Source organism: Balaenoptera musculus, chromosome 4 (genome assembly GCF_009873245.2).
Source record: "Balaenoptera musculus isolate JJ_BM4_2016_0621 chromosome 4, mBalMus1.pri.v3, whole genome shotgun sequence".
Lineage (NCBI taxonomy): Eukaryota > Metazoa > Chordata > Mammalia > Artiodactyla > Balaenopteridae > Balaenoptera > Balaenoptera musculus.
Genome location: NC_045788.1, coordinates 131,340,449 through 131,365,911, shown reverse-complemented (window position 1 = coordinate 131,365,911; position 25,463 = coordinate 131,340,449). Strand labels below are relative to the sequence as shown.

The following is a 25,463-nucleotide window of genomic DNA, read 5'->3' as shown; positions in this document are numbered from 1 at the left end:
ATGGCCGCAAATGTGAAATCTATGATGGGAGAGAAGAGAGCAACTAAGGATATCTCTTCTATTTATCATACTGAATTTGTGGCTATAGATCTTTGCAGAAAAGCATGTAAGCTGTGGAAACAATAATACTTGACCTATTACCTAAGAAATTTAGGGTACCTGCTATTTACCCCTTAGGACTAAAATTAATACCTTTATAACAGAAATTTGTGTGGGATAAAATTAACATTTGTTTTCCCTTTTTCTCCCCACTCTTTTCCCATATTTTCACCACTGTAGATCTTTGTTTGGGAGCAGAATCTTGAACAGTTCCAAATGGACCTGTTTCGCTACCGCTGTTATTTAGCCAGCCTCCAAGGTGGGGAGCTGCCCAACCCTAAAAGACTACTTGCCTTTGCAAGCCGTCCAACGAAAGTGGCAATGGGCCGCCTTGGAATCTTTTCTGTATCATCTTTTCATGCACTGGTGAGTAGAAGCTAATGTATTTTTGAAAAATATTCATCTTGACTATTAATCCTGAGCCCGACTTGACAAGAGTCTCTGAAGTAGTTTTCTAGTTTACTGCTCTGTGTGGATTTCTGATATGTCCTCCCTCGGTCATGGATGCAAATCTTCACGTGAATCTATTCTGACATTTATTACGTAAGCCTCTCTTGATGGGCCTTTAATTATTGTGCAAAGAAAATATGAAAGGGATTACCTTAATAGATCTTTGCATGTGGTGCTTGTGGATAACTCATGTGATTTTTAGGCAGTGTCATGTTTTTAACCCCAATACATATATATTTTTTTAAATTTCATTTATTTATTTATGGCTGTGTTGGGTCTTCGTTTCTGTGCGAGGGCTTTTCTCCAGTTGCGGCAAGCGGGGGCCACTCTTCATCGCGGTGCGCGGGCCTCTCACTATCGCGGCCTCTCTTGTTGCGGAGCACAGGCTCCAGACGCGCAGGCTCAGTAATTGTGGCTCACGGGCCCAGTTGCTCCGCGGCATGTGGGATCTTCCCAGACCAGGGCTCGAACCTGTGTCCCCTGCATTGGCAGGCAGATTCTCAACCACTGCGCCACCAGGGAAGCCCCCAATACATATTTTTTATATTTACCTCATGGAAATGGTAAGTGGAAAGCTTTTTCTCTCATACATAAATGTGTTTTTTCTCTTTCTCACTTGCCCATGTGAAAACACGCACACCATATATTGAACATAGATCTCTTTGGAAATCTTCCTTTTCACTTTATTTTTTACCATGGTTTTGGTGACCATAAATACCTGATGCATTTGAAGAAGGCCATGACCTTCTGTGTTTATCAGCCCAACATATGTAGTTGCTTGGGGAAGAGAATTTTCATCTGACCTCCAGAGCGGCAGGTTGTGTAGTTGTATGTTTGCAATCTGTAATTTCATGTACTTGCTAAATTGCGAACAGCTTTATGTACTTTGGGCCCCTTTCTTCTCAAAAATTGCTCTGTGAGTAACATGGTTTTAGCCCATCCAAATCAACACCCACTTAAAATGTACTGCACCTTAGCACATTTGCTGTGAAATTAAATGTTAAGACCTAGGTTCCAGAAACCGCCTTGAAGAACCGTAGCTGTACAGCTCTTGGCTTGCCGTGTCAGCTGTACCCTTCAATTGAATTCAGAGCTGTAATTCAGTCAGAGCCGTTTGTATTCTTTATAAATAGATTAGCGTCATCATTCAGATAATTAGGGTAGATTTACATTTTTAAAGAAGTCTTAAACAAATTTCTGGAGTTATTAAAACTGGCATCCTGATTTGTTCTACTAATTACAGCTCAGCTCTTGGTCTCCGTGGCTACCACCTCCCCATTTAGCTATTAAGTCCTGTTTTTTAGTAGGGATGGATCAAAGTGCTGTGATGAATAAATCTGGCAAACAGTTTTCAGTTTGTGGCTCTCGGTCTGTTTCTGTGAGACCTGGACACCACTTTGTTACTTATCCGAAATCTCAGTTTGCCTGTTCCGCAAAAATATTGGGATAAAAATTCTTGTTTACCACACTGTGAGAATGTCATAAATTGAGGGAGCATTTTTATTAAGGAAGCTTATGATACCCATGATGTGGCATCAGTATTAATACTAAATCCCAAGCTATCCAAAAGGCTCTTTCCTTCTCCTGGGCTTGGTAGATAGACTTTGGAGAAAATAATTCTGCTGTCTACCTAAAACTTCTATGCCTTTATTATTTTTTTCAAAGCCATTGGAGCTAACCTCTCAGAGACGGGGAAGTAGAAGCCCCTGAATTACCCTTCCATAATTTATCTCCAGACCTTCTAATTTCCTCTATCTCAATATCTGTGATTTGCATGTACTTTTCTTTTGATGGGCAGGCTATTAAAATCTGACCAGCAGATGATGCGGGTGGGAGGGTTAGTAACTCTTTTAGGTTTATTTGGTCAGTGATTTTGAAGGAGAATATTTAATTCCATATGTGCCACTCTCTGTTCCTTTGTTCTTTTTTTTTTTTGCTAGCTGCAGCAGTGACATGATTCTGGGTGTGTATATGTCCTTGCAAACTTCTCTTTTCCATGAGATGTTTCAATCAGACAGATCAAGTTAAGCAAGCCTGTTGGGTATCTCTTCCTGTTTGTTGCTCTATCTCCTATAGAAGATCCTGGGCAGGGAATTTTTACTGTCTGATTTATTGGATGCTTATTTTTTCCTTCTCTCCTTGTCATTTGACCCCAGAGAATTTTTTTCTCCTTGGGGTTGAAACATTCTTCAATTTAGCCTTTGTCCAGACTTTTTTTTTCTTCTATTAAGTGGAGAGCATGGGAGGAGGAGGTGTGAGGGCAACAGGGCTAGAGGAGGAGATTTGAGCTACACTTTAAGTACCATTCACCAGGAGGGCTTCCCATCATGCTCAGTGATTTTCAGTAATTAACTGAAGGGTCCCCGCTGTACTCTTTGAAAGAAGGTTATCATTGTTCTTGTTTGCACAGATGAGCAGAATGATAGAGTAATCAGGTTCCGGCCACAAAGACAGGCATTGTCTGGGCCAAGATCATTGAGAAACTCTCCAGCTCTTGTCCAGCAGTTCTTTTGCCAGCTTTTTTTTCCCTTTTCTTCTAAATCCCTTTGCTCATTTTGAGTCATTATTGTCTTGGGAGCAGCAGTAACTTTTGCAGTTTACAAGGCCCCCAACAGTTTAGAGTAGTTACTATAAGAACCTTAAATAAAACAGTCCATTTGTTAAACAGACTAAACGAAACTGGTCAGCTGGTAACTGAGAGTATTTATGGTTGTTTGCATTTCTCTTCTGGACTGTGTTTTTCTAAAATTATACACGAAAGAGTTACTGTTTAATTGTTGTGGCTGTGGTATGTAGAATCTCTGCTTCCGCTTTTCGGTGTTTGTTTATTTATTCATTCAGTCAACAAATAAATGTGAGTGCCTGGCATATGTCAGTTACTGTCTGATTAGGGTTATAGCAGCGAACGACTCCAGAGTTCTTGTCCTATTGGAGCCTATAATTCTTGTGGGAGAGATGATAATAAAGAAGTAAACAATCAGGCAAACACAATTCAGATATTGATGTGTGCTATGACACACACACACACACACACACACACACACACACACAGAGTCAACGCTTTGTTTCCACGGGTTCTGCATCTGGGGATTCAACCAACCATGGATTGAAAATATTCAAAAAAAATAAACTACAAAAAGTTCCAAAAAGCAAAACTTGAATTTGCCCAACTATTTACATAACATTTACATTGTCCTTACAACTATTGACATAGATTTACATAGTATTAGGTATTATAAGTAATCTAGAGATGATTTAAAGTACACAGGAGATTGTTATGTAGGTTATATGTAAATGCTATGCCATTTTATATAAGGGACTTGAGCATGGGAGGATTTTGGTATCTTCGGGGGTCCTGGAACCAATTCCCCATGGATACTGAGGGACAGATGTGTGTGTGTTTGGGTATGTGTGTGTATCTGCCTACATGTATGTGTATATGTGTCTATTTATAAATATGAGACCACATGTATTTTTTTTTTCTAGAATTTTTAGCTTTAATACCATTTATACAGTGGTTCTTAGCATCATTTTGAGACGATAAGCTTAACTGATATTGACATAGTTATGTGAGCATCTATGTATGTCAGCACATTATCATTTATTCCTTTTACAACCTTTGTTTACCTTTAGCTTAGAAAGTGATGAAAATGGAGAAGAGAAAATGTTTACATATTTAACATAAACATGTGCCCTTTGTTGATTTTGTTCCCTACAACACCTTGAGTGTAATAGTGGGTTAGAACTCTTTCTGGGAGCGCTTTCCCACCATTGTCTTGAGTACCACATTTTCACATACCCTGATCTGGGTTTTCTTATGTGCTAGGCTGAGAAAATACAAGACCTCTCAACTCCCTCCTTTTCTTTTTTGTTTGGGACCAAAACTTTCCTAATACCCTCGTAGAGAAACTGTTTTGATTCCTGTTTTTGATAGACATGGGGGTCTTTGCCAATCTACCCATGGGGCTTCCAGGGTGTTTACCCTGTCAATACTGAAAACCCCAGAAGGGTGTGCCTTGTAACCAACGTGCTGACTGCTGGGGGGTCCCCTGTGTTAGCCAACAGTATTCATCCCTGAGAATGCTGCCAGCTGGCAGCCATCACATTGGGAGTTGACCGTGTGGGAATTTATGACAAGTAGGTTCCGAGATATACACCTCCAGCGACAAAGAGCAGGCGGGGAAGTTTCTAGTCCAATCGCTGTACCTCCTGACACTCCCTCTTTTGAAAGGAGAGCCCATGGGTGGCCTATTGAGACCTCCTAGCAGAAGTTCCCTCAAGTTCCTGGGACTTTGCTCACAACCTGTAGTATAAAGTTCAAGCCTGAAGGATTGCCTGGGCAGACTATATGGCGTTCTCATAGAGATCCTGCATATGCCTGAGTGGCGATCACAGTGGCAGATTTAGATTTGGCATGTTCCCTTCTGCAATACTGAACTATTTGTCTGGGTTGCTGGCACCTTGCAAATATCTCAACAGAGTTTAGCTTCCTTTTTAAAAAAAAATTGCAGTTTTTTTTCCCGAAGTTAAAATTTGTTTTAATAAAAAGATGCATACCGTATTTTAAGTGAAAATGACAGAATTGCCAAATACGTTTAGTACATTCCCATTTTTTGTAAAAAGATTATATAGATATTTGCTTGGAAATAATGTCTGGAAGGATGTAAGCAAAACATTAATAGTGGTAGTTTTCATGTTTTGGGGAAGGAGGAAAGTGAAGGATAATGGAAAACCCCCTCCCTTCAAGGACCATTTCTAGAAATTACAAATAGAGTAAGTCCCCTACGTACAAACGACTTCTGTTCCAAGAGTGCATTCGTAAGTTCAATTTGTTCGAAGTCCAACAAAGTTAGCCTAGGTACCCAACTAATACGATTGGCTGTATAGCACTGTACAGTAATAGGTTTATAATACTTTTTTAAAATTTCATTTATTTATTTATTTATTTATTTATTTATTTATTTATTTATTTATTTATGGCTGTGTTAGGTCTTCGTTTCTGTGCGAGGGCTTTCTCTAGTTGCGGCGAGTGGGGGCCACTCTTCATCGTGGTGCGCGGGCCTCTCACTATCGCAGCCTCTCTTGTTGCAGAGCACAGGCTCCAGACACGCAGACTCAGTAGTTGTGGCTCATGGGCCCAGTTGCTCCGCGGCATGTGGGATCCTCCCAGACCAGGGCTCGAACCCGTGTCCCCTGCATTGGCAGGCAGACTCTCAACCACTGTGCCACCAGGGAAGCCCCTATAATACTTTTCACACAAATAATACATAAAAAACAAACACAAAAAATAAAGAAAACATTTTTAACCTTACAGTACAGTACCTTGAAAAGTACAGCAGTGCAGTACAACAGCTGGCATCCAGGGGCTGGCATCGAGTGAACAGGCAAGAGTTACTGACTGGAGGAGGGAGAGGAGGTGGGAGATGGTAGAGCTGAAGGATCGTCAGCAATAGGAGACGGAGGGCTGCAATTTTACTCACACCTGATGTTGATGGCTCAGGTTCTGGTTCCTCGCTGGAACCAGATGCACGTTCGCATCTTTGAAAGTTTGCAACTTGAAGGTGCATATATAGGGGACTTAGTGTAACCCTTCTACTTCCGCTTGACCAGAACTTCATCACAAGCCCATGCCCTGCTACAAGGAAAATAAGTCCACTTCGGGCAGCCAGATGATCAGCTGTATTTGGGGTTTCTCTGACTAAGGCAGAAGGGACATTGATATTGGGGGACAGCTATCACTTACCTAATAAGGAAAGTGATTTTATGTAATTCTGAGAAAACTAAATAGAAGAGATTGGTAAATTTAGATTCAATATGGAATCACAGGAACCAAAATGTGCTGCCTTCACTATTTTTGCTGACACTCAGCCGTCATTTTTTGTTAGAGTGAAGAAACAACTCTGTACCATTTGGAGAGAATCTCAAGAAAGTTGGGTTAATTTAACTTGATGCTGGAGTTCAGGAATGTGACCAGAAGGATATCTAATTCTTGGAAACCTAGCATACATTCTATTACTATTTTACGTATTTTTACTGATGTTTTCAGTCAGTGATTGAGTTTGCCAACCTTGCGTTTATATTTTGAATCTAGGAAGGGCCCTCAGAGTCCCTATATGTGTAAGTCGTGGATGAAATGCTTTGGGTGGTGGGGTCAGGGTTGGCTGGCATGAGGGGGAAGGAGCTTTTGGAGGGTGGGACTTAGAGGGGGGCTTGGGGAACAGGTGAGTGGTCTTGACACATCTCTTGTTGATGTCCCCTCTTGCCGTTCCTCAGGTGGCCGCTCGCACTGGTGAAACTGGAGTCAGAAGACGTACTCAGGCCATGTCCAGATCTGCCAGCAAGAGAAGGAGCAGGTTTTCTTCTCTTTGGGGTCTGGACACTACCTCCAAAAAGAAGCAGGGACGCCCAAGCATCAATCAGGTAGGTTCCAGGGTGGATGAGAAAGCAAGCGTAGATTGCTTCCACGGACATCTCACTTTGGGGTGTGCGTGTGTGTGCATTGTTTCTTGAGTGATACTGAGCGTTACGTCACGTCAACTAGCTGACGCAAAGAAGTTAGTTGTGCTAGATGCTTTAAATAGATAACGTATACCCATAACATTGAACTCTGCTATTAGTCTATCACCAAGCTCCAGTCTCCCACCTGCAACCTTTCCAAACCCTGGGTAATTACAGACGTACTGAAAGTGCACTTCTTGCTGAGTTTTCAGAAGAAAAGCAGGGCTTCATTGATGAAGCCAAGTGGGCACCTGAGCAGTCTTTTAAGCTGCCTCTGGCGCTGGATCAAAGGCAGCCTCCAGGGAAAGCTGATTGTTTCTTTGCCCTTGACTTTTGGGGGTTGACATTAAATGGGCAGTTCTTCTGCCTACTTACATCAGGAACCAGGAATCCAAGAGCGCTCACTCACCGCTGTGACTCCCTTCTACTACCCAGGTGCCAGGACTTGAAGGGGACCTACCTCAGTGCATCATGAGTGGCACCACCTAGGGTGCTGCATCATTGGGCCTCTGATAACCAAATGCTCTGACCTCGTTGCTTTGACTTTTTTACTAGCTAAGGCCACTTTCCTGCTGGAGCTACTTCTGGGAAACTGTCTTTCCATTGTCATTGTCATCTGTCTTCTTTGGCTTTGAAAAACAAGTGGCTCCAGAGCTGCTTCAGATTTTAAGGACTGGAAGAACATAGACATTTGTCTTTCAGGAGAAGGAGAATGTCCCATCCATGAGCTGTAGAGGCACTGAGCATTTTGAGGTCATGACTAGGATTGCCAATTTGACCTATTCACTCTGAGTCTGTAGGCAAAGTGAGAAGTCCATTGACTGACTCAATAAAAAAGATCTCATTATTTGTTCGACCAGTTCAGCCATTAGTTTACTTAAGAACTGACATTTAAAAAATAAATTAATCGTGAAAGCTGATGTACTACATCCTTAGCTGACCACCACACTCATCGTTTCCACCTGGAGTGTCTGGACCCTTGGTGGAACTTGCAGGGAACCCGATGAGCCAATGGGAAGAGCCTGAGCAGTCATGCACTTTGTTCTCTGGTCTTTGGGGAGAGTAGAGCATCGTCAAGTTTGCTACCTGGGGTTTTGCTTCTGTGTAAATCCGAAGAAGAAACTGTTTGGAGGAAAGTCGATATTTCATCGGAAAAATCGCACAAGAGACTTGATGGCTCTTGATTAAACCGGCAAAAGGGTGGCATTAACAATCAGCATTTCCCCCCTTGTTCCAGGAGGTGGTGGTGTCATTTTGTGTGCATCATTTGGCAGTGCAGGTGACTCAGACCAACACTGTAAATGTATGTCAGGGTTCGCAGCTGGAAGTTTGGGTTGAATTTCTCTTCTATTAAAAGCCTTAGTTCATTTGTGTGCTTCTACTTTATGGGTGCCCACTTATGTTACAATCCGTTGCTGCTGAAACTGCTGAAACATATGCCTGAATTTAAATGAATCCAAGAGAATGTTTTAACTTTTTCTTTTAATCAAAGGACCATGTAATGTCTTACAAACAATTCTTGTTATTCTCTCTTACAGTAAGAGTTTTAAAAAAACCTCTTACTTAGCCGTAAGTATACCAATAGAAAGTTACTTGTTAATTTAGCACTTTGAAATGGATAAAAATTGTATGTTTCTATATATCTCATTTGCATTGGGGCAAAGACTTTTTCTTAACCATGTATATTATACCAACCATACACAATCGGTTGAGAGCAAATATATGAAATTTTCCCATGTGTTTAGGTTTTGACTCCCTAGTGGCATTGGTACCCTGATGTGATTTTAGTCATATCTTTAAGTTAGCAGGATTCATTAAATTTCAAAGGATAGTCAAGTTTCTATTTTTTAAATAAGAAACTTTTCCTTGGTGTTATGGTAATATAATTATAAACATATGTTCTCAGGTTCTGAGGTAAAAAGTAAACTAATTATTATTGATAAGTTTCTGATTAGGTATGTGATGCTATAGCTGAAATTCTTCACTGTAAATGAATCTGGTTCATTGCATTTGCAAGTTTATTTTCTTTAAATTTAGATGAATTATCCAGATCTAAAGCCAATTTAAAAAAATTGTCCAAGACGTGGGAAGTGATCTGTTACAGATAGAGGGATGTTTTTCGTGGTCTTTTGGCTAGTAAATTATTTTACCTGCTTCAGGATTTGATGTAAGAGTATCTGAAACTTCTGTAATGTTTTCTAATAGTCAGGCCTGTTTTCCATCCCCCTTCTCATGCTTCATTTGCCCTTTTGCCCAGATTTCTTTTTAAGATGATACTTTTGTGTATGCAGGTGTTCGGTGAGGGAACTGAGGCTGTAAAGAAATCTTTAGAGGGAATATTTGATGACACTGTTCCAGATGGCAAGGTAAAAATAAACACATGTTCCTTTTCTAAAAGTACCACAAATACATCAACATTACACAATGCAGTGGTTTCTTGGGATCCTAAAATTAAGTATACTCAGTATTAAAAACTGAAATGATCGGTCCTTTAAAATTATGTAACAGGTCGAGAAGAGATGGAAAACTTGATAACAGTAAGAATATTCTCCTGCTGACATAACATTTTCAATAATTACCATTTGAATGTTGAAGTTTCCATCTAGAATATAAGAGGAAATTGGGGTACTGGGTAGCAGAATATTTTATGCCATTGTTAATTCCTCTCATATACAGCTTTCTTCTCAAGAGGTGAGTTCTTACTGCCCTCCCTCTCTACCCACACATGCTGCTTTTTTGCTTCAATTAATTTCAAAGAACTGTTCTGATAGTATGTTCTTTAAAAGAAAAATGCATTTGCCTCCCAAGACAAGCATTCGATTAAAGATCCCCAGACTTGATTCAACCTTGTGCTTGGATTTAAAAGGGTCTTTCAAACTGCTCTGATTGAAAGCCCATAAAGAATATTGATTTTTTTTTTTCTAGGCCACTTTTTTTCAGCCTCTAAATAAATGGACACTCCTCGTTTTAAAGACCCTAATGATGATGCAAGTGGCCTCTTTGCTAGGGGCAGTGGGGGGATTCTGGTGTTGATAATGTGGGCTTGGTATGATCCTCTGGTTCCTGGACTCAGAATCAATTTGACAAGAGTTCAGCTCTCGGTTGCCGTGCAGCCAAGCAGTGGCTTGCCCCTCGTTCTAGATGGAGCTGAGCCTCCACAATCAGAGTGTAGTAGGGGAGTTCTGGCTGTTGCGGGGAGGGGGGATAAGAGTGGCCGTGGACAGGCCTTTTCTCCCTTTGATACCTAAACTACTGCTGGATTATGTCATCGTGGATATAAAGGCTGCTGTCCTTGGAAATACCCATCCATAGCACTCTCTTTGAGCATCTGTTTCTGATGAAATTAAATTGCTGTTCTTATGTGCAGTCCAAGCATAGATGTTTTTGATGTTCATGTAGTCATTTCTGAAGTTAGCTAATTCATCTTGCATACCATTATTAGTGCACTTTTAATCTTCCCCAGGCACACAGATCCTGGAAACTGCAAAAGTTGTTCCATTGGATTTCTGTGTCGCTTTTGTGTTTTTCCAAGATACCCCTTTATCCTCCTCCTTGGCTGGAATGCCTTGTTCTCAAAGAGCAGGTTAGGTGCAAAATTTGGGCTGATGTAGTGCTAAGGGCAGTTACTTAAGGTGGCATGTGGGGACAGAATGGGAAGATTCCAATTATAGTTAATGGGATTTGGGCAAGTTGATTGCGTTCTGACGGTTCCTTCCCTGGGGTTCAGTTTATCTATGAAAGCCACACCATTCAAAGGCAGAGCTGAAATTGTCTTCTCAATTGAATTTAGTTTAGTAGCCTTTACAAAAATATTTTCCCCATTCTGGGATCTGTTCTTTTTACGTATGGAAGTTGTTATGTTACTACTTCTCAGCCTTCGTTTGGAAACTTGTTTCTTATAATTTGCTGATAGCACCAAATTTTCAGTAATCTGTAGATATGTATTTACCAATCCGTGGCCTGGATGTAAACCACATTTTGAGCATCAGTATTATTTTTACATTGCTAAAATCTAATGGAATGATTTCTCTGCTTATTTCAGAGAGATGAGGCTCCTAATATTTCATCCATCTATGGAGTGTTTTTAGCTTTAGCTGTTTAGCTGGCTTAGATATAACCCAGCTGCTGGAGTGTATACGTAGGACACGGCTCCTCCCACCCTTAGAAACTTGGTGCTACTCCCTGATGTAGAGGATGGAGTGATGGCAACAGCCTAAGAAGGCCAGAGAGCTCATCTTTGAAGTTCTCTGAGCCTCATCTGGGAATTGAGACTGTCTCTCTCCCAGAGTTACACCAGATGTCAAATGTGAGCACAAAAATGGTGCTGCTTATCAATAGGTAATGCTAGAACATCATGTTTTCTTTAAAAATTTCTTTGGAGCCTCGTGGTTGCCTTTGAAACATATAGCTCACATGGTAGATAGGCTTTGCTGGAGGAATCTCAGCTCTAAATTTAAACGGGTTTGTGGAAGAAATCATAGCAATAAAGCCGAACCGAATGGATAGCCCATTTCTTTCTTTCTTTTTTTTTTTGCATTTCTTTCTTTCTTCCAATTTTGAAACCCACTCAATCATGCAATGCCCACCCGTGGAGGCCGTGGATCAGGTGTGAGGTCTGTCTCTTTTCTGAGACATCTTGCCTACCTCCGGAAAAAGCTCCCTTCTCTATAATTTCTTCTTTTCTCGGAGGAGCTCCTCTGTCCTTCACCACTACCACCACTTCTGCCCTGGGCCCTTTTCACTGGAGTGGATAATTCCTGTGTGCCATCTGGGGATCTAAGATCTTGAGAGACTAACTTGCTGCTCTGCTAACTTTATTTCTTATCGTAGAGGGAGAAAGAAATGGTCTTACCCAGCGTCCACCAGCACAACCCTGACTGTGACATTTGGGTCCACGAGTATTTCACTCCGTCCTGGTTCTGTCTGCCAAATAATAAGCCAGTCCTGACAGTCGTCCGGCCAGGGGACACGGCCCGGGACGCCCTGGAGCTGATCTGCAAGGTATGAGGCTACTTGGGGTTGTTTTCTTGAGAAGAACAGAATGCAGTGGAGGAATCCATGAACACTCAGAAGCGTGTGGCAGGGGAGGGTACTTTAAAGAACATCTCCATTTCATTTCAGAGCAGCTTTGGATTTCTTTGTGATAATATGCATAATAAATGGAAGTGAATTCTTCAGCGCTGGGAGGAGAGGAATTCTTTTAAGTAGCTTCTTTCAACATGTGTACTTGATAGATTTGTGATAAGCATATTACATGCTCATTGCACAAGTTTTAGAGAATTCAGGTAAAGAACAAAGCAGAAAATTAAGGCACCCTTACTTACAATTCAGAAATCACCTCAGTGAACATTTTGGCATCATATTATGTGCACTATTTGTAACCTGCTCTTTTGACAGTAACTCATACACAGGCATCTTTAGGGTAGGGGAAAACTGAAATAATAAATATAAATTTGACCTCCATGATGAGAAATTCCTCTTCCTATGAACATACAATTAGCCTCTTTTGTTTTTTAGAGACAAAATGATTGAGCTCACTTCCTCTGTTTTTACCTTACGCTGTAGAAACTTCTTGATCTTTTTCAAGGTAATCCCTGTTTCTTTTTTTTTTTTTTTTTTTCCTGAAGAACAGCTGGATGAATTGGATTGCCTTGAGTGAGGGAAGGGAAAGAGGAAAGAAAGGAGCTTTCCTAACATGCCTGTTTTTCTTTTACATTATTAATAGCATTAATAGTCTTATTTAGTAGTCATATCAAGTCTGAGCAAGAACGATACGTCCCCATTGTACAGATGGAGAAAGCAAGGCTCAGAGAGCCTTAGTTCCTTGCCTGAGTTCACATCACAGTCATAATCACTTGCAAAGGAGGTTTTGAATCCGTATCTGGCTACTCCAAACTTAGATGTATCCCTTTGTGCCAAGTGGATGGTCACAAGAACTGTCAGTCGTCAGGAAGGATGGTCCGTAAGGGGTGGAAGAATCTAGAATATATTCTTAGGGGAGTGAAATGGTCTTCTCTGAGGCCACTAATGGGAAAGTGGAAACCTTTTCTGTCATCATTTTATCCTAGAAGAAGCTGGATGAATACAGTGATATTTTTGGACCTCCTCATTCAACACAGTGGTTTATAAATGTGGAATAACTTTCACTACCTCAGTTCTATAATTCTGCAATCGGCAATTTTTGTTCTTAAAAAAATAAATCGCTAGGGCTTTGATAAAGGAAAAATATGGCTTCATATGAAGGAGAAATGGAACACTCTGGCTCAGATAAGCCTGTTGGATCGTCTTCTGTGGAGGAAAAGTAGAAGGACCATTTGTTTCAGGACAAAGCTACAATCAGCTCCCACATGGGTGTTAAAAATAAATGACGCACTCTTGCATGCTTTGACTCCTTCATGTACCCGCATTCTAGCTTTTTAAAGATAATGGTATTTCTGTTCACATTTTTCATTTTAATTACTTAACAAAATTGGTCTATTGAGGATTTCTGCATTCTTTTATTTATAGATTAGCACGATTCTTTAGAGACCCATTAATATTCTGCAGAGCTGTGGGAAGTATTCTCAGAACTGCAGCTGAAGGTGTCAGAAGTAGGACTCCGGGCTTTTTGTATAAGCCAAACTCTGGAGGGTCCTTCCAAGGAGTTGCATTGCTTTGGAGCCTCCTGTGTACATTGGCTTTAGACTCCAGCAGGTATCAGAGGGTAGGTCAGAGTTTAGCAATAAACATTGATTGGTGGAAAATTGAATAGTGAGTGGGGAAAATAGTGATTTTAGGTACTTTTCAAGCTTTTGCTTTGATAGAAACTAAGGGAATCAGGGAGGAATAATACTGTCGTGGCAACTTAGAGACCATCTTTAGATAATGAGTTAGACCAGTTCCCCTATAAAGGGTTTATTTCTGTCACTTGACAGGGTTTTAATGGCATCATTACGACACACATCCCTTTTTTTAACAAGAAAAGGTCATCCCACCCAGTTTTTCCTGAATCCTCAGGTTTTTTCCCCAAAAACATAGAAATAAAGACAAAAAAAAAAATAAGGTGTGGAACAAGCTTACATCTCTTGAGTTTAAAAACAGAAAAATTTTGTGTGCACTTTAAGAAATTGATGGTCTCCAGAAAAGCACCCGTGTAGGATAAATTATATAGTGTGCTTGGAGCCAGGTACCTTCTAAAGCTTGCTGCTTCTTTGGAAAACACTTTACTGTAATTAGTGGAGCCGATTTTATTCTTCAGAGGGAAAGAGATAATGGGGAAAACAGTGCCACATGTTATTAATGATCTGATTAATGTTGAGTGATTTTTTTTTTCTCTTGGAGGAGGGACTGAAAACAACGGTGATTGTCAGAATGTCTGTCTTTTATTTCTTTATTGTCATTCTCAACGTTGGTGATGGGTGCTTTCTCTAATATTTAATAATCAATCTTTTTCTTCTGTCTCTTGCATTCAGCCATTCTCTTTCCTATTCTGTCTGATCCACATCATTTCACATCAGTTTGTCATCTGCCATCCGAGCACCAGTCAAGTTCTGGTATAGTAACTGTTTCAAGATCTACATTTCATGTTCAATTCATGTTATGAGTGTTATGAAAGTGATTGTTGCTAAATATAGCAGGTAACCGTGTTGGCCTATGGGTTGTGGACATATTCTGATCATTGCAGTTACTAAAATAATTGCAAAGAAATTCATTTATTCATACTCATTGTTATTGTTCACATGTGACCATGGGCATTTATTTCATGGCTTCACTCTGTAGACCTGTGGCTTTGGATATTCTAATAACCATGGGCATTAAAAACAATAAAAATCACCTTGAAGGGGAGGATAAGTATTTCGGAAATTCTGCAGTAGCACTTTGTGTGTGTGTGTGTGTGTGCGTGTGCGCATGCGTGGATCTCTGTATGTCCTAACTGCATGCGTTTATGTTTCCTGAAGAAGTTTGATTGAAATGGAAGAATATGAGGAGAAATGGAAGAGAAAAACATTGGTGGATTTCAAGATCATGTTATTCTCTGTTTTAATGGACTCAAACTATTTATTGAAAAGACCTACATGATGTTTTGTTATTTCATCCTTTGAAGGAGTCATAGGAAGATGAAAATTTTTTAAAACATGCCAACTAAACAAATAACATTTGTCTTATGGTATGATTTGGGATTGCATTGTCTCAAAATGAATCAAATGCTTTCTACGTAACTTAAGTAAATGAACATTGGAAAACAAATTTGGACCATTTAAGTTGTTTTCCCAGCTGAATTTCTCTTGCGTTGTAATTGAACATTTTACAAGTGTAAAGCAGGCCAAATCTTTAGAATTACTACCTAAAAAATATTCATTAATATTTGGAATTTTTCTTGCACATAGATGGATTGTGAACGTGGTAAGTTGTTCAACCTGCCTTGATACTGACTTGTAAATATTGGAGGAGCATGAAATTCTTGAGAGTTCCGATGATCTGATTTAGTTAATTCATTAGGATTTTCCCTTTATGTTAGACCAGCCATGACTAATGGGGGCTCATAATTGAGAAACATTTACCAAAATGATAAGACACATGGGTATATTGATCCAAAGTCCCATTTTTAAGGTAACTGTTTACTGACCAAACCACGGGCTCTTGGGTTACAAATAAGATCATTATAATTTTTATGTTTGTTACATGTGCTCATTTTTATTTTTCAAAGTTATCAAGACATTGTAACTTAAGGAAGTTTGAAAAATACAGTGGTGGAGGGGAGGACAGACGGCCAGAACCACCCTTATTCCTGTTGCTCTGTTCTCTTTGCTTTGTTTAACACTTCAAGGTGTCGGCCGTTGTTTGGCGTTCTCTGTGCATCTGTATAAATGTTTTCAGCATGGAGCATTTAAGGGATGATGTCTCCATCAGGACCACCTTAAGACGTTTGGTGCCTGCCCGTGGCACCAAACATCTCTCTTTCTCACTGAGGTTTCAGGAGCCCGAAGCTTCTTAGGTGAGGTGGCTGTTTGGGTCTGGTTTCCAGAAGACTGTCTAAGTGGCAGCCCCATTGGGAGTGTCTACAAAGTGTTGATTAATGATGACGATAAGGTTTCCACGTGGATTTGTTCCTGTTGACCAAGACCCCATGAAGTTTCATTTCTCTTTCCCTCCCACCTCAGTTGGAAACAGATGGTGAACCAAAATATTTTGCTTCTAATTAAAGATTTCAGTGGGGATCTAGGTCGGTGGGAAGCATTTGCAGCTTTTATCTCTGTGAGGGAAACTTTTCTTGCTTATCGTAGCACCCTAAGTATTATTATTTTGTTGTTTGTCTCGGCGGCTCTTTGACAAGCAGTAGGTAGCACACTTTGAAACTTCCCTACTTTTGCTTCCCTGGCTTACCCATCCACCCTGGGTATTTGACATCAATGATCTGGGTCTGGCAGACACTGAGCATTTGGTTTTCAGTACCGACAACGAAAACCCGAAAGCCAGGTGCAAGGAAGGTGCTGCCTCAGTGGTGCCTGTGTTCGGACGGTGGGCTTCAGACTATCACGTTAATCAGAATAGGATACACGTTGGAGGTTCCCGAGAATCACTATAGACAACTTCTTTATCATTCTGCTAGGCGTTTAGAACAAACTCACTTCTACTTTCCATAACTGTGCTTTTCTCTAATGCAGGATCCCTGTCTTGGATGTGTGTTTAATTACGAGGCAAAGTCACCACTCTCCCCAACTTCCATGTTCTGCAAGCCCCTTCCCACACTCCTGAAGACTGCCTCACACAGTATCTGGCACACTTCAGAATTTGTTAGGTGTAATTGAATGACTATTATTGGAATAATTATTAGAATGTTCTTAGTTTGGTTTTAAAATTTGGGGCCGGGGGGAAGAAGGTTAACAGAAACAGCATTCAACCAGTGAAAAATTAACTTCACTTATTTTGAAATAATTCTCATCAGTTGAGCTTTTGGTGTGAAGAGATTTTATGTTTATGAAAAACTTCAAATTTACAAAGAGTAGAGAATAATGTAATAAACTTCTGTGTCACCATCACCAAGGTTCTATAATATCAAATTATGTTTCATCCATTTACTAACTCACTCCCACCCCCTGCTCTGAATGATTTTGGAAGCAGATTCCAGACATAGTATCTTTATCTACTAGTACTTCAGGATAAATCTCTAAAAGATAAGGATGCTTTAAAAAAAAGACTTGATGGAAACATTTTCTCTCTAGCAATACATTTTCATCTTGCCATGTAACTTTTGAAGAGCATTTTTTTCTTTTTTCCTCTGCATCTTCTTGAATGTGAATTGAGGATGTTAGTTATAAAACCATGTTTCCACTGTTGCCTTTTCCACAAAGTTAATTCACGAATGACTTCCTAGATAGAAAAAAATCATTTGACCCATCCTGACCAGTGGAGAAGGCCTGGAAATTTCAATCCTTAACTGCTTTAGAATTGTTTTCTTTGGGCAAGTCATTCATTATGTTTCCAAAGTTGGACACATGCCTGTCTTCGCTGGCCCCGGAGGGAGTCTCACTCGGGGTGTATATAAATAAGACTGAAATCCAAATGCCTTGTCTATACACCGACTCACTTGCAAATGAACTGTGAACAACTGTCCCAGTGTCCCCATGTGGTTAAAAAAATAAGTTTGCCTGGGCACAGCTTTCTTCTGTCACTGTAAATCCTTCCTTGCCTTTCTTGTCACTTTTCTTCTCTCATCACCTATGTATGTTGGAAATTATGTTTAAAGGCCTTTTGGGTCTGATAGGTTTTCTTGCAAACCCAGTGTTGAAGAGCGTAATGGATCAGATAGGCAGAAGTGAGGATGTGACTTTTTTGTTTCCATTGATCATAAGATACCCATGGGCTATTATTAATATAGTCAATGAAAATTAAAGTTTGGGTTTTGGGTGTAAACCTTGTAAGAAGTATAGAAATTTTATACCTCCCTTCAGTAGCAAATCACCATTATTCTCGGGAATAGATGACAGTGTATCAGTGGAAAACTAATTATGTCTATTTACTGTTGGAAAGACATTTTCTCTTCTCCTCTTTTTTTTTGTTTTGGTCCCAGGCACATAGACTGGATTATTCTGCTCATTACCTGCGCCTGAAATTTCTAATAGAAAACAAGATGCAACACTACGTGCCAAAGCCCGAGGAGGACATTTATGAGCTGGTAATGTTTTATGTCTATTGTCCAAGTACATTCTGTAGGAGACTACTTTTAAATTATATGTGTGCTCATGCTAATTGTGGTTGGTGGAGTGGAACAAATTCTAAAATAAATGAGCCTCCTTCAGCGCTCTTGAGTTTGTGGAGATGGCCTTACGTATCACAATATTTTTGCAGAGTGAAAATGCCACCTTAGTTTATGCAGGGAACGATGCTGTGCCATCATGAAAAATTGAAATCCAGAACTGACTCTCAGATAGAATTTTAGTTATTATGCCTAGCTTTCCTTGTAGCTTTGACAGTCTTATGTTTTAAATGGGTGACTCAAAGGTGAGCTGGCTGTTGTCAGATAAAAAGTACTAACTCCGATTTTGTCTGACTTCTCCCTGCATGTTGAAATTGGTGGGTGAAATCCTGTTGGGTGAAAAAGCTGCCATCTAATTATGTGTCCTGGCCTTTTGGAATTGTATTTATTATATAGATTCTTGGGCACACTTACGTGGGTTTGAGTTTCATGATGGGACTTGGGTTCTGAACTGGATCTGGATTTTTATATTGACTCTGTTGCTTACTAATTATGTGGTCTTGGCAAAAAAAAAAATGAGGTGATAATACTTTCTAGGATTTTGCAAAGATTAGAGATAATGGTTCACATAGTAGATGCTCAGTAAATTGTTGTCATGGTAACATGGTAAAATAATGACGAGTTCCTTTTTTGTTAGCCAAAGGGTACGTTTTTCAGTTCCAGGAAAGAAACATTTTGGGAGCCAGGCCCCCTCTCTTGGAGTTTGTTCTTCTTTCTCTGCACTTAGTCATTCCTCTGGGGGCCACGTAGCTTCTTGCCATGGATCTGTGAATGATAACAGTATGACTTCAGACAGCCTTTCACCACAGAAAACAGAACTGAAAATTGAAACCCGTATAGTCTCTTTTTTGAAAAGGGGAAGCGTGATTTAAAATTTAGTATGTTTAGTAGGGAATTTTGTTTCTAATCAATTTTTTTTGAGGTTTACTTTCTCTACAATAAAACATCAATTTTGAGCACACAATACGATGAGTTTTGGCAAATGTATACAGACAGTTGTGTTTCCAGCACTACAGTCATAATTTAGAACTGCGGTCCCCAACCTTTTTGGCACCAGGGACAATTGTTTCATGGAAGACAGTTTTTCCACAGACCGGGGGGTGGGGGATGGTTTCAGGATGATTCAAGCGCATTACATTTATTGTGCACTTTATTAGTCTTACTTTGTAGTATATAATGAAGTAATTATACAACTCACCATAATGCAGCATCAGTGGGAGCCCTGAGCTCGTTTTCCTGCAACTAGATGGTCCCATCTGGGGGTGATAGGAGACAGTGACACCCGAAGTCTGTTGCTTATGTCTAGTCTACTCCATAAGATGCAGCTTAATTGTCACTTGCCACTCACTGATAGGGTTTTGCTATGAGTCTGCAAGCAATTGATTTATGATGGTCTCTGTGCAGTCAAACCTCTCTGCTAATGATAATCTGTATCTGCAGCCACTCCCCAGCCCAGCATCACCACCTCAGCTCCACCTCAGATCATCAGGCATTAGATTCTCATAGGGAGTGTGCAACCTAGATCCCTCACATGTGCAGTTCACAGTAGGGTTCGAGCTCCTATGAGGATCTAATGCCACCGCTGACCTGACAGGAGGCAGAGCTCAGGCGGTCATGCGAGTGATGGGGAGCGGCTCTAAATACAGATGAAGCTTTGCTTGCTAACCCTCCACTCACCTCCTTCTGTGCGGCCCGGTTCCTAACAGGCCGTGGACCGCTCCTGTTCCGTGGCCCGGGGGTTGGGGACCCCTGATTTAGAACATTTCTATCATCTTAAAAACTTCCCTCATGTCCCTCTAAGTGTTTTTAATGAAATATAAGAGAGGGTGTGCTTTTATTATACTCTTATCATGTCACGAAATAGAAGAACGAAATGACCATTTTCAACCATCACTTAAATCACTAAGTTTAACACAGAGGAGGAGGGTGCTTTTAACAGTGGCTGATTTATTTTTTTCTCTGGCATGGGGAAAGCCCTGACTTTGTGCTCTGTGAGTAGAGGAGAGAAAACCCTTTTTCTTACTTAAGAAAGGAAAGTGCTTTGCTGGTAACACTGGAACAGCTATTAGATCGTATATTTTGCATTTCAGAGTTAATGAATCTTTTGTGTCCTAAATGACAGGGATCACGCCTAAGCAACTTCCATGTCCTTCATATCTTACACACAGTACATGCTTAAGACATACCTTTTGAAATTATATTGACTCCCTTATTATTTTTAAGTCTTGGCCATTGTGCGGTCTCATCCAGTATAGGAGACTAAGGTGTGCCACACTTATTCTGTATCTACACTGCTATATACATATTATAATTACAATTATTTAAAAAAAGAATCTAAAATACAGAGAGATTATGGTATTCTTTCTTGCCCTGTTACAGAAGGTCTCCAACTCTGAGATTCCTGAGGAAGTAAATGCCATAGTCTTACTCACTTTACTGTTCAGATTGTGAGTGAGTATTGCTCACGGTCACCTCTTGTTTTTACCAAGATTTTAAACTTTTTTGTTCTTAGGATATCTTTGGCAGCCTGGTAAAGCCCCTAAGTCCCATATCAGAATAATGTTTTCAATTGCATGAAATATATAGAATACATAGGATTACCTATGGCCTAATTGTGTTGAAATAGTTATCAGAAATATTTTTTAAATTATAGATAATATACGTGCTTACTTATTAGCTCATTAAATAACAAGACCCAGCGTAGGTCTAACACCTGCCACTGTTCTGGAGTGGTGATGCGCATAACTGGTATTTTGAGATACTAGCAGCAACTAGAATGTGGTATAAAAATAACTGTGATTTCTGTTTCTGACAAGGTCACAGGCATTGCTCATATTGCCGTGTTTGTTGCCTCCGTTCATTTATAATTGAAGGAAATACTAAGTTTCAGTTACAGGTTAGTGAATATAAAAATTTCAGGCTTTTTCACCACCCCAGTTCACAGACCCCTTGAATTCTATCCATACGTCCATGGTTTCCAATCTGTGCTTTCGGCCATTAAGTTGGTATGAAATGTCATTCCAGGGCGGGGGGTTTCTGAACACACAGTGTTCTTGGATGCTTTTTGAGATTTTACAGATAGTTGATTTATTGTCCCTTACTGAACAAGTATCAGGCCACCAATGGCTAATTGGTTTCCATAACCTACCTCCTTTTTATTTTTGCTGGACTAGCGAAGCTCACAGGTGTTTGAAGTCCTGTCCTGAAAAATGACTCATTCATAGACGACTGTCCCAAAACATTTTATTTTCTGCTACTGTTTTGTCAAGTATTCTTGAGTAGTAAGGTCAATAGTTATTAGCGAAAGTGTGTACTACATTTTAAAGATCTTTTTGGAGAGTCTAGTGCATTTATTTGGTGGGGCTGGGGATTCTTTTGCTTATGAAAGACCATGAATAGTTAGTTTTCTACTTCTCTACTTATCTGCTTTGCTAATATAAGTGATACCCATTTGGCTACTTTTTCATGATTAGTTGGTTATTGGGTCCAATCTATAGAATGCTAATAAATATGGAGGCCCTGGGTTTTTTGAAAACCCATATTAAATCTGTTTTTCTTAAAGTGACAGGTGGGCATAAAGAGTTTGCAGAAACACTGATTGATCGATTGATTCATTCATCCAGCAAATATTTATTTAGCCTTTATTGTGTGCCTGGCACCATGCTAGCTGTTTTAGGCACTGAGATACACAGAAAAATCTCTACTCTTCTTGGAAAATACATTCAAGTTTGTGGAGACAGATATAAAAACATGTAAATATTTTTAACAAAAACAAGTAAATGTGTAATATTTCCCGGGATGTTAAGAGCGGGAAAAGAAAAAGTTAGGACAAACAGACAGAGAAAGATAGACATCTAAAAGCGATCGTGCTGCTCCTTTAGATGTGATGTTTGAACAGCGTGGTGAGTGAGGTGAGAAAGTGAGTCATAGAGGTATTTTGGAGGAAAGTGTTCTAGGCTCAGGAAACAAAGCTGGGTAACGCCTGGCAAGGGGAGGGGGGTGATGGTAGAGGTGGTTTACTCATGTTTGAGGAGGATCAGTGAGGAGGGTAAGTGAGGGAGTGGTGGGGAGAGGGAAGGTGGGGTGGGGGAGGGGTTTGGATGCACAAGGAGGGAGGATGCAGAAGAGAGAGCAGGAGGGCTTGTAGGGCCCAAGTGAGAAGGGAAAGCCCAAGAGAGGAAGGGCATTATTTGACTCCTGTCTTAATAGGCTCACTGCGGCTACTGTGTGGCCCATGGACCTTAGGGCCTTAGGGAAAGAGCTGGGAGAGCAGGCAGGAGGCTAGTGAGCTGTCGTTCAGGCCATGGGTGATGGTCGCTTGGACGAGGCACGCCAAGGAGACCTGGTAAGAAATGAATGTGATTTCGTGATAATTCAAGTGCCAGGGTAATCAGATTGTTTCTTAACGTCTGGTGGTGTTTAATCTGGTTTTTGAAAAGAGGGGAAACATGCAGCATCACTGATTTAATAAAAATAAAAGGGGGCTTCCCTGGTGGCGCAGTGGTTAAGAATCCACCTGCCAATGCAGGGAACACGGGTTCGAGCCCCGGTCCGGGAAGATCCCACATGCCACAGAGCAACTAAGCCTGTGCACCACAACTACTGCACCTGTGCTCTAGAGCCCGCGAGCCACAACTACTGAAGCCCACGCGCCTAGAGCCCGCGCTCCACAACAGGGGAAGCCACCTCAATGAGAAGCCCGCACACCGCAGCAAAGAGTAGCCCCCGCTTGCCGCAACTAGAGAAAGCCTGCGTGCAGCAATGAAGACCCAACACAGCCATAAATAAATAAATAAACAAATAAATTTAATAAATAAATGGAATGTGTGTGATACTTCTTTGCTAAAGATACATTTAAAACTACGAAATTTCAAAATTTCTGGTTTCAGATATTATGATTGCATCGAAAATATATTTTAAAGTGCAGCTCCTTCTTGAAATTTTACATGTTTTAGAGCTTTTTACCAAACCCAATTTTAGTCCAGCCAGCCTAAGGACCGTGGCCAAGGGCCCTGTCTATATTATACTAAGTTATTGTCTGAAACTGGTAAAAAACACAAAGACTTTCACACCAGTTACGAAGAAGAGAGGAGGTAATATTATAAAAGAATAGGAAAGCTTATTTACAAAGCTAAATTCCCACGGGATCTATGGAAAACCATTTGGAATTTTCCAGATGATTAGAACAAACGGTGATATACTGCCACCTAGGGGGAGAGTTTGGCTCTCAAGGAAATGGAAAAAATTAAACTAAGCTTCAAAATACGTCGAAGTGAATACATTTCATAACATTTTATTGAGCATTCTATGACATTACAAATTAATCATAAAATTGATTAGATTTGGTATGTATAGTTTTGGTGACTGTAATTTTCTGAACTAAAGACCAGTAGATCTAATAGAACTGATTTCTTCTAACTTCAGAATGCATTGGTTTGAAACTTTTTCTGAAGTATAGAAAGAAAACCACATGAAGTTATGCCCTCAACATTAAGTCATGCATTTGGTGGAAGTTGCATTAAATTAGGGTGTTCTAGAGGATCCAGGCCGTTGGGTCAGTGTTCCCAGCCCCTGCCCCACCCCTTGGCTTTCTAGTATTACAGCAGCCGGTCTTCCAGACTCCGGAATCCTAAGCATTGTGCTCTCCTCTCCCACCTGTCAACTGCCCGAAGAAAGTGAAGAGAAAGAGACCTGCATTTTTTTCATACTTGTCTGAACAAAATTATTTCTGGACAGATGACTGAGATGAGTGAGGGCAAGTTTAAATAATCACCGAGACTTCCCTTTAGTGCTAAAGGACAGTTTTCTGTTATTGACTTTGGCTCAAAATAGATTTTCATTTTGAAATTAAATGACAAATTTTAAGTTCTATATGAGCCTTTGACACGTTAATTTGTTTTGGAATTTCTATCATAAATTTTGGAAGTGGCCTTTGGCTTACATACTGAAGAAGTAAGGTTTGGTACCCTTTACTGTGGTACCCCTGAGTCCCACCAGGAAACAGTCTGGGAGGCATTATAGTGTAATGGGGAGAACTTCAGTGCTGGAGCCGGTGAGACCTGGGTTCCAATCCCAGCTCTGCCCAGGCTGGTCTTTTGACCTTAGGAAAGTACTTTCTCTGTAGCCTTTTTCTCTTCATTTGTAAAATGGGGATCACATTTGTCTCATAGAGAGCATGTGAGGGCAAGAACACATGGTAAAACCTTCGTAAGTTACCGTCCATGATGATGCTAGGTCCAGACATCTAGTATAAATTAAATTAATTGAAATAAAGTTTCTCTGTGAACTGCCAGTTACTCTTATTTTTTTTTTCCATGTTTTCTTGGGTTTCTGAGAGAGGTGATTGATTTATGTACTTCAGTTTTTTCAGTAATTTGCTGTAATCTAATGGCTAAAAGAGAATATTATCATTTATATAATCTGTCGTCTGTTTTAATGCTATAATTTTTCTCTGCGTATTTGTACTATTGTGCACTTTTTGAGCCAAAATGGTATATGAACAGAAGAGAATGGAAGCACAGAGATTTCTCCTATTCCTATGGATCCCATATCAAGATCTTTATAACCTCTTCTTGATGTTAATAATTTTTTTCCCCAGTACTGAAGATTTTCGATTACTTTAGCATTATTTTTCAGGTGTGCGATAGATATAGGGTGGGAAAAGACATACAGAGTGATGTCAAGGAATTTATTTAGAAACTGGAACTGGAGCTAAATCTGGGAATGTGAGTTTAAGTTTCCACTTTGAGTCTTAATGGGGTCAGTTCAAGAAAAATACTGGATGTGATGAGAATTTGATTTCAAATTCTGAAAAACTAGATTTACAAATTGATGACTATTTCTAAGTTATTTTTAATGAAGTCTTAATTAGGCTTCTCTTTGTCATTTTCAGCTGTACAAAGAAATTGAAATTTGTCCAAAAGTCACTCAGAACATCCAGATTGAGAAGTCAGATACAGCCGGTGATAATTATGGTATGTTTCTTTTTCTTTGATCTTTGGTGTTCTTCACGTTGAAACAATTCCCGTGTAAACATGCACTTATTTACAATTCAATAAAATGCCTTTGGGGCCTATTTAAAACAGATAGCCCATCGGGCTTCTGTGCTCTGCTGAGCAGCCAAAATAAGGGGAAAAAGATATTTACCCTGGGTATGATGAAGGTTTCAGCTTTAAATTTT

The 25,463-nt window shown here is 40.1% G+C and overlaps 1 protein-coding gene across 5 annotated transcripts in view; it reads left to right on the top strand.

The window, feature by feature from the left end:
- Positions 1–25,463, top strand: part of TIAM1 (TIAM Rac1 associated GEF 1) — a 391,451-nt gene that overhangs the window by 295,421 nt on the left and 70,567 nt on the right. For all 5 annotated transcript variants that reach the window (XM_036850153.1, XM_036850151.1, XM_036850154.1 and 2 more), the window contains 6 exons: positions 280–465; positions 6,823–6,969; positions 9,339–9,413; positions 11,878–12,048; positions 18,098–18,202; positions 25,176–25,257. In XM_036850153.1, coding sequence (XP_036706048.1) covers positions 280–465; positions 6,823–6,969; positions 9,339–9,413; positions 11,878–12,048; positions 18,098–18,202; positions 25,176–25,257 — 766 coding nt within the window. The remainder of the gene's footprint in view (positions 1–279; positions 466–6,822; positions 6,970–9,338; positions 9,414–11,877; positions 12,049–18,097; positions 18,203–25,175; positions 25,258–25,463) is intronic.